The sequence below is a fragment of the Prionailurus bengalensis genome, chromosome X, assembly GCF_016509475.1.
Source record: "Prionailurus bengalensis isolate Pbe53 chromosome X, Fcat_Pben_1.1_paternal_pri, whole genome shotgun sequence".
Taxonomy (NCBI): Eukaryota; Metazoa; Chordata; class Mammalia; order Carnivora; family Felidae; genus Prionailurus; species Prionailurus bengalensis.
In genome coordinates this window covers 42,153,013-42,165,394 of record NC_057361.1, presented here as the reverse complement: position 1 = coordinate 42,165,394, position 12,382 = coordinate 42,153,013, and the positions used below count along the sequence as shown (strand labels likewise).

The window sequence follows — 12,382 nt, the reverse complement described above, 5'->3', positions numbered from 1 at the left end:
GGCTCTCATCTGAAGGCTACGCTGGGAGGATATGTTCCCAAACTCACTCACATGGGTCTCTCCATAGATCTGCCTCATGAGATGGCAACTAGCTTCCCCTAGGGTGAGCCATCTGAGTATCCAAAACAGAAGCCACATCCCTCTGTAACCTCACCTTGGAAGTAACATCCCATTACCTCAGCCTCATTCCATTTATTAGAATCAAGTCACTAAATCCAGCCCAAGCTTGAGGAGGAGATTATAAAAAGGCGTGGATACCAGGAAGTGTGGATCATGCAGGGTCAGCTCAGATGACACTGACCACAGTGGGCTTGTGGGTGGCTAGGGTTGGGTGGCTAGTATAGCTTCATTTGCATGTCTGGCAGATGAAAATCTGGTTGGTGTAGGGAGCTTTAACTGGGATGGGTTATCTCTGTTCCATCACTGCTCCATGAAGTCTCTCATCATCTAATAGCACAACCCTTGTCCTTAGGATTCCAAAGAGGAGCAAGAATGGGCAAACCTCAATATGCAAGCACTTATCAAACCTCTGCTTATGTCATATTTGCTAATGTCCCATTGGCCAAAGAAATGGCGATCCCAGTTTCAAGGGATGGAGAAATAGACTCTCTCTCTTGATGGGTGAAGTGGAAGAGTCACACTGAAGGGGGGGGTGCATATTTTCTGCTGCTAGTGGCCAAAGGAGACCGTCCAGATTTCTGGCTTCTGCCTAGGATATAGACATCTGGAAAGAGCATAGCTCCCATTCTTATAATAAGAAGAAAATATGGGTAATCTATAAAATCATAACTTTTCTTGAACTCACCAGAGAACTAAGATCATAGAGCAACCAACTAGCTTATATATAAGACAAGTGCCTCAAGGGAGACACGAAGTTGTCCCTGGATCACCTGTGGCAAAGCAAGAGGGAATATGGGCCCACCATGCCAGCAGTTAAAATTTCAGCAAGAAGTTTTAATGAAGTTCTAAAGGCTGAGTGTGGGATAATATGAGAATATAGAAGCACTGAGGGCTGGAGACCTAAAGGTAGTTGGCCTTCACTTGCAAGCTCTTCCCTACAAACCTCCACTGGATCCTCACAAGAAATAATGGGGGTAGGGAAGGAGACTGGAGAAAGCCTCTCTCAGTGGTATAGGCCTGCAAGGGGAAAGCTGCTGATACAGAAATAGCACGAAGCCCCAATGGGACCCTATTTCCTTAATGAACAAAAGCCTTAAGCCACTTAAAGAGAAGTGATGCAAACCCTGTTGTTCCCAGATACAGGTGCAGATCCACTATGGCTAGAGAAAAGGGAAAAGGGAAAAGGGAAAAAAAAAAACTTCCATTCTTGGGGGAAGGGCAGGTAATCATCCTGAGCTCAGACCATTAAAGGCATGTTACCAACAGGGAGGTGCAGGATCACTGAAAAAGCACCACCCTCAAGACCTAGGGATACAGGGCCTGCCTAAAACTAAGGTTGGTTTAGGACAACTCCTGCCCCCTACTCATCGGGTCACTACGACTCAAGTAATAACAGTAGTCTACTACTAAGGGAGAGACATGGGCATGGAGAGAGATCCTCCCTGAGATGCAGGCACACAGGAAAGGTCTAAAGGCAAGGGTGGTGCAAGAATATTGAGAAAAATGATCTGTAAAACCAATGCCTACATTAAGCCCAAGGTAATACTAGAGAAATTTGAAGTCTATGGTACAATGAAGATAACCACAGCAACAACAAAACCTAAATCCAGCCCAAATTCTGACTAGATGGACCTTCCCCCCTTCCTCTCTAATGATTTATCAAAAGAGCAGCCATGATTATTTCCAGGAATAAATATTATTTATCTCAGTTTCTACTCTCCTACATACAATATCTTACATTCAGCCAAAAATTATTAGATGCAAAACAGAAAAAACAATCTGCTGTTAAGAGACAGAGCAATAAAAATAAATCTAGACTCAGCTGACCCAGTTGTTAGTACTATCAAATAGGGAATTTAAAATAACAATGATTCATATGTTAGAGAGGATGGTGGGAAGTGTGAACAACAGGTATGAACAGATGGGGAATTTCAGCAGAAAAATGAAAACTAGAAGAGTCAAATGGAAATGCTATAAATAAAAAAGAAAACATAACTGAGATGAAGAATGCCTTTCATGGGTTCATCAGTAGACCTAACAGAAGTAGGGGTTAAACAGACCTAACAGGGAAGGGGTTAAAATTAGTGAACTTGAAGATAGGTTAATAGAAGTTATCCCAACTGAAACACAAAGCAAAATACAGATTGTAAAGGGACACACATATAGGGATGGTAGAAATTTGTAACGTTTTTCTATCTAACACAATCTATCTTCTGGTCACTATTTATATATCACACCATGCAAAATATGTTCATCCTCATTCCAAGACCTCCAAATGTCTTATCCCAAATTATGGCATCAAATCCAGGACCTCAAGTCTTCTGTATCAGGTTCAGATGTGGCTGAAGCTCCTTGGGTGCAATTTGTTTCTTGATGCAGAGACCTGTAAGCTAAATGGTAGGTTATATGACCATCACCACCCCCCCCCCCACACACACTCAAAACACACACACACAAATGGAAAGATAGGGTAGGGACTGGAGAACTGCAATAGACACTTTCATTTAAAAGAAGGGAGGAACAAGAGGCACATATTAGTCACTGTTCCATAATAATTCTGAAATCCCACAGAGCAAATGTTGTCAGATCTCCCTGCTCCAGGGGCAGGATGTTTCTTGATTGGGTCACAGTTCTACCTGGGAACAGCTTCCCAGTCCATTTTAATATATTGTTCTTGGGTCTCCTTTCTGAGACATCCTTCTTTTTCCGTAAGAAATGGCAGCTGAATAACTTTCTCTGCTTGCTTCATGTTCATAGAAGTTAGAAAAGGTAGTCCAGAGACCACTTTTCATTTTGGACTGTTTCAGTTCCTTTAAGTCCAACCTGGAGGTAGTAAAACTCTATTAGAAACTTTATAGGTGTTCTATGAATCTGGTTTGTATTTACTCCATGCCCCAAATGCCACACTGACCATTCTTTTTAAGACAGGCTCCTTCTCTACTTTATCAATATGTCAGGTTACTGGACGATGTCATGAAGTTTTTAGAAGCCATCTGGTTTAGCTGAGAGAGTTTCCCAAACACCAACTTAAATATTCCACACATTTTAACAAAGGGTCTTATAGCCACACCCATGATTTGATCTCTACCCTGAGGCCACTTTTCACCTTGAGAATATTTTGATGTCCGGAGAGACTGGAGATGTGAGAAATAGTTATTTTCCAACCCAGCAAGTCCTGGCTTTTTAAATATTTCTTCTGAATTCTGCTTGCAAATGGAACAGTTATTTCCTTAGTTCATCTCTTTTTGTACCTTACCATATGCAGCTAAAAAGAAGCCAATTGATATTTCCAACATTCTGTTGGAAATCTCCTTAGCCAGATCCACAAGTTCATCTGGTATATTCTCTATCTTCTCACACAGCATGGTAACTGTTTTGTTATTCTTTTCCTTAGTAAATAACATAAGCTGCCATCTTTTTCAGCCTTTCTTAACAGTTTTCCTCATTGTTTTTCCAGTCTCCACCTGCCGCCCAGGCCCAAAGCTAATGCCACATGTCTTAGGTTTTGGTACAATACATCCGCAAGCATACACTTTTAGGTATTGCTTAGCATTTTCTGTGCAACAAACTACCAAAAACTTAGCAGCTTAAAACAAGAATCATTTTATTTATCCCCCAATTCTGGTTGGCCTGGTTAACTGGTATGGCTCTTTTGGTGTGGGCCAGTTTGGCTGGGGCTGGAGGTTGAGGAAGGCCTCACTCTCATGTCTGGCAGTTGGTCTAAGAGGCCTCATCTGTGCTGGCTCATTTCTGTTCCATGTGGCTTCTCACCCTCCAGCTGAGTACTCTTGAGTTTCTTCACAGGAAGGTCTCAGAATTCCAAAGAGCAGCAAGAGAAGATAAGCCTCAAGGCAGACTTTTCTCCAGGCCTCTTCTTGAATCTCTTTGCTAATGTATATTGGCCAAAGCAAATCACATGGCCAAGCCGAGAGTCAAGGAGTGGACAGAGTTCTACCTCTTAATAAAAGAAAAAAAGAGTAACATTGCAAAGGGGTGTGCATAAAAGGATGGGAGAGGTCTGTGGCTATTTTGCATTGTACCACAATTAAAGAAGATAAAAATAGAATGTTGTGGAAACCAGTATGAATGATAGGATTATATTTATGTGTTCATGTAAGAATATATCTGCAGATGTGGGTATATATAAAACCATAATGACATTAAAACTGTGGATTCGCGGGAGGATTCAATAGGAAACATATTTGACAGACACAATTATATTAAATTCAAAAAAGAATTTCAATTCAATTATTCCTTCTGTTGTGCAATGTGTTCTGCCACAAACACCCTACAGAACTGAGTGTAGGTTTACACATCAAATACATTATTTTGTTGTTCTTCCTTTCACTTTGTTGCCACTTTAAATTGCCTAATATAACACAGTAAACATGACTGTCATTTACATAATTTTGCTCACTCCATCTATAAAGAATTGGGTAACAATTTGCCTTATCACACTTTCTACAGGAAGGCTTTACCTTATGCATCAAACTGACAGCATTTTCCCCAAACTGACAGGATTCGATTCTATTTTGTGAAGCCATGCAAATATGAAAAGTCCCTTTGAATCAATGCATTCTTAGAGGGTCTCTTGAATAGTTTTTCTCATCTCAGGTGCAAGAGCCTGAAAAATGCTTTTTATTATGCAGTGTATTCATGTAGGGTCTGTCTTGGATAGATTTCATAATACACATGTAGACCTGACTTCTGTGATAAGGCTTTCTCATTTTTAAGAAACAGGGTTACTTTCATGTATGAATATTGCGATGCATACTCAGAACTGATTTCTGAGTGAAGCCCTTTCCACAGTCACTGCATTTATAGGGTTTCTCTCCAGTATGAATTGTCTGGTGCTTATTGAAATTTGACCGGTCAGTGAAGGCCTTCCCACATTCGGCACACATGTAAGGTTTCTCTCCTGTGTGAATTCGCTGATGTACTTTGAGATGTGGTTTCTTGGAGAAGGATTTTTCACATTCAGGACATTTATAAGGCTTCTCTGTAGTATGAATTCTCTGATGTGTAATTAACTCTGACTTCTGGATGAAGGCCCTGCCACAGTCAGCACAAACATAGGGTTTCTCTCCAGTATGAATGGTCTGGTGTTTATTGAAATTTGACCGGTCAGTGAAGGCCTTTCCACATTCAGCACATATGTAAGACTTCTCTCCAGTATGAGATTTCTGGTGAGTATTGAGATTTGATCTGTTGGTAAAGGCCTTCCCACATTCAGTGCATATATAGGGTTTCTCTCCTGTGTGAATTCGCTTATGCATCTGGAGTTGTGACTTAGAAGGGAAAGACTTCCCACAGTCACTGCATTCATAAGGCTTCTCTCCAGTATGAATTCTTTGATGGGCAATCAAGTGTGCTTTCTGGATGAAGGCCTGCCCACATTCAGTACATATATAAGATCTCTCTCCTGTGTGAATTCTCTGATGCATCCTGAGTGTTGATTTTTGGGTAAAGGCTTTCCCACACTCACTACATTTGTGGTGTCTCTCCCCAGTATGAATTTTCTGATGCACATTGAGGGCTGAGTTCAGGGAGAAGCCTTTCCCACATTCACTGCATTCATAGAGTTTTTCTCCAGTATGAGTGGTCTGATGCCTAAGTAGAGATGACACCTGGAAAAATGATTTTCCACATTCACTGCATTTATAGGGTTTTTCTCTAGTATGAGTTTTCTTATGCATAATTAATTCTGAATTATGGATGAATGCCTTCCCACAGTCAGGACATATGTACAATTTTTCGTCTCTATGAACTCTCAGATATATACTGAGTAGTGGCTTCTGTGTAAAAACATTTACACATTTGCCAAGTTCGCGAGGTTTTTCCATAGTATGGATTCTCTGGGGTGCAAAGAGGTGTGACTTCTGGGTGAAGATCTTCCCAAACTCAGTACACACATTTGTTTTCTCCCCAGCAGGAAATTTCAGATTGTGACTGAATGCTTGTTTAAGGCTGAGGACTTTTCCACACTGATTACTTTCACAGAATTGCCCTCCTGTAGGAGTATTTGCATGGCTAGTATAAGAAGAGCTCTGAGTGAAAACTTGACCACGTCCAATATTTTTATCAAAATTCTTTGTTGCAATGTTTTTACTAGGAGTATGTAAGTCTAAATTCTGCTTAAAACTCTTTCCAAATGAGTCACGTTTATGGGGTCTTTTCTGTGAAGGAATACGATTTGGGCTTGAAGGCACAAGTTTTCCACTGTCTTTATATTCAAAGTCCCACTCTGTATTCAATATTTTCTTATTGATGAAAACAGCATGACTCAGAGGTTTGCTCTGTTTTTCCTGATATCTTTTAATCTGTTCAGAATCCTGCCACAGTTCTTCTAAAATGGAATACAATGAATCATCTGTTGTATCTTCACCCTCCATTTCACTATGAAATGAAGCTTTTCCAGAAATTCTTCTTTGTGGGGTCTTAATCCCAAGCCTCCCATCTAAAAAGAGAAAGAAAAAGTAAAATTGACACAAAGAATAGATAGCAGGGTATTAAAAGGTACACATAAACTAATCCAAATTGAACACAGGGAAACCAGTATATATGATGATGATAATGACAGTGATAACAAGAAATACACATATAGCACTTACTATGTGCCAAGTTCCTGCATGACACTTATGATGTTCCAAGCATTGTTCTGAGAAATACATACACACATTGGGGTGCCTGGGTGGCTCAGTTGGTTAAGCGTACGACTTCAGCTCAGGTCATGATCTTGTGGCTCCTAAGTTCAAGCCCCGCGTCAGGCTCTGTGCTGACACCTTGGATCCTGGAGCCTGCTCTCCCCCTCCGCCCCAACTCTCAAAAATAAATAAACATTAAAAATGTCAAAATTTCACATTATTAAGAATTTCAAGACAGTGGGGCCCCTGGGTGGCTCAGTCAGTTAAGCTTCAGGCTTCAGCTCAGGTCATAATCTCACAGTTTGTAGGTTCCAGTCTTGCCTCAGGCTCTTTGCTGACAGCTCAGAGCCTGGAGCCTGCTTCGGATTCTGTGTCTCCCTCTCTCTCTGCCCCTCCCCCACTCACACTTTGTCTCTCTCTCTCTCTCTCTCTCTCTCCCTCTCTCAAAAGTAAACATTAAAAAAAGTAAAAAATAAAAAAAAAGAAACACACACACACTCACTCACTTAATCCTTTCAAAAGCCCTTTGAGGTATTTTCTATTATTAGGTATTTCTATTATTATCTACCTATCATAGATAAGGAAAGTAAAGCTCAGAATGGTTATACGTATAATTTGCACTAAAACATAAGTTATTAAGCATTGGAGATCGGAGTTCAACATAACCAATCTAGCTCTATTTTGGTAGGAGGCTCAGATATAAAGTAGGGTGGACTGAAGTTTTAAAAGACAAAGGTTTTAAGGGAAAATAATCTGTGGATAGACTAGGTTTGGAGGAGGTGATTCAGAGTCTAAGCCCTCATTAGCTTTTGATTCTAAATCCTCACTAGTCTTGTTCCTTTTTGTTTATTAGCAACTAGACCAAATTAATGTGATCAAAAAGCCAATTTAATTTGCCAGCAGAGTAGATCATTAAAGTTCTCATCATAAGGAAAAAAAACCCCTTTTTTTTGGTATCTTATGCAATGGGTTTTAACTAAACTTATTGTGCTGATCTTCCATGATGTATTTAAGTTAGATCATGATGCAGTACACCTTAAATCTATACAGTGATGTATGTCAATCTCCATAAAATCGAGAAAAACTTACGCCTATAGGAAAAATACTGGGGGTGATAGCTATTCTGGCCTATATAAAAGAATAAGTAGATATCCACACTCCAACTCTCCATCTAGGTATAACTGTTTTGTTGGACCTAAAATCAGACACATCTAACAAGAAGCATAAAATCAGAGAGAAGATCAGCTATCTGTGGTAGACTGAAAGCTGTCCACTAGAACCTATTTCAGCATTCTTTTGCAATAACAGGAAAGTAGCCAGGCATATGGCTGCCCAGTCATGATAGCATTTCTCAGCCTCCTTTGAGAAAATTGGTTTGGCCATGTGACAACGTTCTCATCAACAGAACGTGAGAGAATACGATAGCTGCCACTTTCAAGTCAGCGCACTGCGACAGTAGGCATGTTTTCTCTATACCCTCTTCGGCCTTCTTGCTTTACTAAAACCTGGCCTTGGCAGCAACACAGATACAAAGGTGCAGGTGGCACACACACACACACACACACACACGCACGCACAAACCCAAGAGATGGCCGGATTATGTAATGGAAGGAACCTGGATTCCCAAATAAACATGAGCAACAAGGTTTTCCAAAGGGCTGTGACATTAGCAACTTTATCTGAGAGAGGAATATTCTTCAGTATTTAAGTCACTTTATCTTATAATCTCTTTGTTACTGCAAATAAGCTTTAATATAATTAAAAAAAAAATTTTACATTTATTTATTTATTTTTGAGAAACAGAGTGAGACAAAGCGTGAGTGGGGGAGGGGCAGAGAGAGAAGGAGACACAGAATCTGAAGCAGGCTCCAGGCTCCGAGCAAGCGGTCAGCACAGAGCCTGATGTGGGGCTCGAACTCATGGACTGTGAGATCATGACCTGAGCTGAAGTCAGACGCTCAACTGACTGAGCCACCCAGGTGCCCCAGCGTCAACATAATGAATACACTATTTTCACCCAGAGTGGGAATCACAGATGTTTCCATGACCAGTATAGTGCATGAGACATATGAGATTCTTGATAATTTTAAAATGGAAAAATTATACATTATTTCCTCAGCAAGAGATTTTAGATTGTGAGAATGCTCTGAGTCATCAAGTTCAGTTTTACCCCATTGGTCACTTTGATGCTGTATTCTGGATACATATCCCAGCCAAAAATCTCATCCTTTTATTCTTACGTCGTGTTTTTATTCTCACACGCTTAGCTTTAATGTATTCTGGAGATATTAAGCACTGGATTCCGAGTCATGGTTTTAGAAGTGGTTCTGTTTTTCACTTTAAATTATATATTATATATATATATATGTGTGTGTATATATATAATTATAATATTATACATATTAATATACAGAAGAGGTTCTGCTTTTCACTTTAAATTATATATATAATTATATAACATATTATTATATTATATATTAATATAATATATATAATGAGTATAAATATAAAACTTATAAATAATTAAGTTAGCTTCTAAACCCCTGCTGTATTGGACAATATTTACATCACCAGTACCAATTTTTAATGCAAAAAATCTGCAATAAAAAGCTTCCCTACACTTTTCCTGAGCCCACAGATTCAATGAACAGTACATAAATGAAGAGTCGACGGTCTAGATAAAACCTGTGGTGCAAGCTTCCATTCTATTTGCCACTCACAAAAATGCCTCAAAAAGTCCAGTTTATTCTTAAATCAAAAGACACATTTATACCTTCTTCCTCCATTTAGCCTGCTTAGCACTTAATTTCTTTTGTGCCACTGGAAAACATATTTATGCCGAGAGCTCTTCCTCTCTAGTCAGGAATAAGACAGGGATGTCCACTCTCACCATTACTATTTAACATAGTGCTGAAGTCTTAGCTTCAGCAATCAGATAACAAAAAGAAATAAAAGGTTTAAGAGACAAAACAGATGAACATAAGGGAAGGGAAACAAAAATAATATAAAAACAGGGAGGGAACAAAACAGAAGAGACTCATAAATATGGAGAACAAACTGAGGGTTACGGGAGGGGTTGTGGGAGGGGGGATGGGCTAAATGGGGAAGGGGCACTAAGGAATCTACTCCTGAAATCATTGTTGCACCATATGCTAACGAATTTGGATGTAAATTTTAAAAAATAAAATTAAAAAAAAATAAAAGGTACCCAAATTGGCAAGGAAGAAGTCAAACTTCACTATTTGCAGATGACATGATACTCTACGTAGAAAACCCGAAAGACTCCACCAAAATGTTGTTAGAACTAATACATGAATTCAGCAAAGTTGCAGGATATTAAATCAATGCTCAGAAATCTGTTGCATTTCTATACACCACTTATGAAACAGCAGAAAAAGAAATCAAGGAATTGATCCCATTTGCAACTGCACCAAAGAACTACAAGATACCTAGGAATAAACCTAACCAAAGAGATACAAGATCTCTGAAAACTATAGAAAGCTTATGAAATAAATTGAACAGGACACAAAAAAATGGAAAATTATTCCACGCTCCTGGATTGGAAGAACAAACATTGTTAAAATGTCTATACTCCCTAAAGCAATCTACATATTTACTGCAATCCCTATCAAAATACCACCAGCATTTTTCAAGAGCTAGAACAAACAATCCTAAAGTTTGCATGGAACTACAAAAGACCCTGAATAGCCAAAGCAATCTTGAAAAAGAAAAGCAAAGCTGGAGACATCATGATTCCAGACTTCAAGCTATATAACAAAGCTCTAATCATCAAGACAGTATGGTACTGGTACAAAAACAGACACATAGATCAATAGAACAAAATAGAAAATCCAGAAATACACCCACAACTATATGGTCAACTAATCTTCGAAAAAGCAGGAAAGAATATCCAATATAAAGAAATACAGTCTCTTCAGCAAATGGTGTTGGGAAAACTGGACAGCAACATGCAGAAGAATGAAACTGGATCACTTTCTTATACCATATACAAAAGTAAATTCCAAATGGATGAAGGACCTAAATGTGAGAGAAAGCAAACCATCAAAACCCTAGAAGAGAATGTAGGCAGCAACCTCTTTGACCTCAGCCATAGCAACTTCTTACTAGACACATCACTGGAGGCATGGGAAACAAAAGCAAAAATGAACTACTGGGACTTCATGAAGATAAAATCTCCTGCACAGTGAAGGAAACAATCAACAAAACTAAAAGGTAGCCTATGGAATAGGAGAAGATATTTGCAAATGATATATCTGATGAAGGGTTAGAAACCAAAATGTATAAAGAACTTCTCAAACTCAACACCCAAAAAACAAATACTCCAGTTAAGAAATAGGAAAAAGATGGGGCGCCTGGGTGGCTCAGTCGGTTAAGCGTCTGACTTCAGCTCAGGTCATGATCTCACAGTCTGTGAGTTTGAGCCCTGTGTCGGGCTCTGTGCCGACAGCTTGGAACCTGGAGCCTGCTTCAGATTCTGTGTCTCCCTTTCTCTCTCTGCCCCTCCTCTGTCTCAAAAATAAATAAAAACAATAAAAAAAAAGAAACAGGCAAAAGACATGAATAGACATTTTTCCAAAGAAGACATCCAAATGGCTAACAGACACATGAAAAGATGCTCAACATCAGTCATCACCAGGAAAATACAAATCAAAACCATGATGAGATACCACTTGATGAGATACCTGTCAGAATGGCTAAAATTAACAACACAGGAAACAACAAGGTGTTGGCGAAGATGTGGAGAAAGCAGAACCCTCTTGCACTGCTGGTGGGAATACAAACTGGTGTAGCTGCTCTGAAAACAGTACGGAGGCTCCTCAAAAAACTAAAAGTAGAACTACCCTACAATCCAGCAGTTGCACTTCTAGGTATTTACCAAAAGGATACAAAAATACAGATTCAAAGGGGTACATGCACCGTGTTTATAACAGCATTATCAACAACAGCCAAACTATGGAGAGAGCCCAAATGTCCATTGAATGATGATTGGATAAAGAAGATATGGCATGTATACACACCACACACACACACACACACACACACACACACACACACACACGAATATTACCCATCCATCAAAAAGAATGAAATCTTGCCATTTGCAATGATGTGGATGGAGCTGGAGTATATATGCTAAGCGAAATAAGTTAGGCAGAGAAAGACAAATGCCATATGTTTTCACTCGTGTGGAATTTAAGAAAACAAAACGGATGAACATATGGGAGTGTAAAAAAAGAGAGAGGGAAACAAACAATAAGAGATTCTTAACAATAGAGAACAAACTGAGGGTTCTTGGAGGGGATGTGGGTGCAGGGATGGGCTACATGGGTGATGGGTACTAAATAGGGCACTTGTTATGATGAGCACTGGGTGTTGTATGTAAGTGATGAATCACTGAATTCTATTCCTGAAACCAATATTGTACTGTATGTTAACTAGGATTTATTTTTTTTTAATTTTTATGTTTATTTATTTTTGAGAGAGAGAGAGAGAGAGAGACACAGAGTGTGAGTAGGGGAGGGGCAGAGAGAGAGAGGGAGACACAGATTCTGAAGCAGGCTCCAGGCTCCAAGCTGTCAACACAGAGCCTGACGCAG

The 12,382-nt window shown here is 39.4% G+C and overlaps 1 protein-coding gene across 4 annotated transcripts in view; it reads right to left on the bottom strand.

Moving 5' to 3' along the window:
• Positions 1–1,800: 1,800 nt before the first annotated feature.
• Positions 1,801–12,382, bottom strand: part of ZNF81 (zinc finger protein 81) — an 84,340-nt gene continuing 73,758 nt past the window's right edge. For all 4 annotated transcript variants that reach the window (XM_043571357.1, XM_043571356.1, XM_043571358.1 and 1 more), the window contains one exon: positions 1,801–6,577. In XM_043571357.1, the coding sequence (XP_043427292.1) occupies positions 4,869–6,577 (1,709 nt within the window). In that variant the 3' untranslated portion in view covers positions 1,801–4,868. The remainder of the gene's footprint in view (positions 6,578–12,382) is intronic.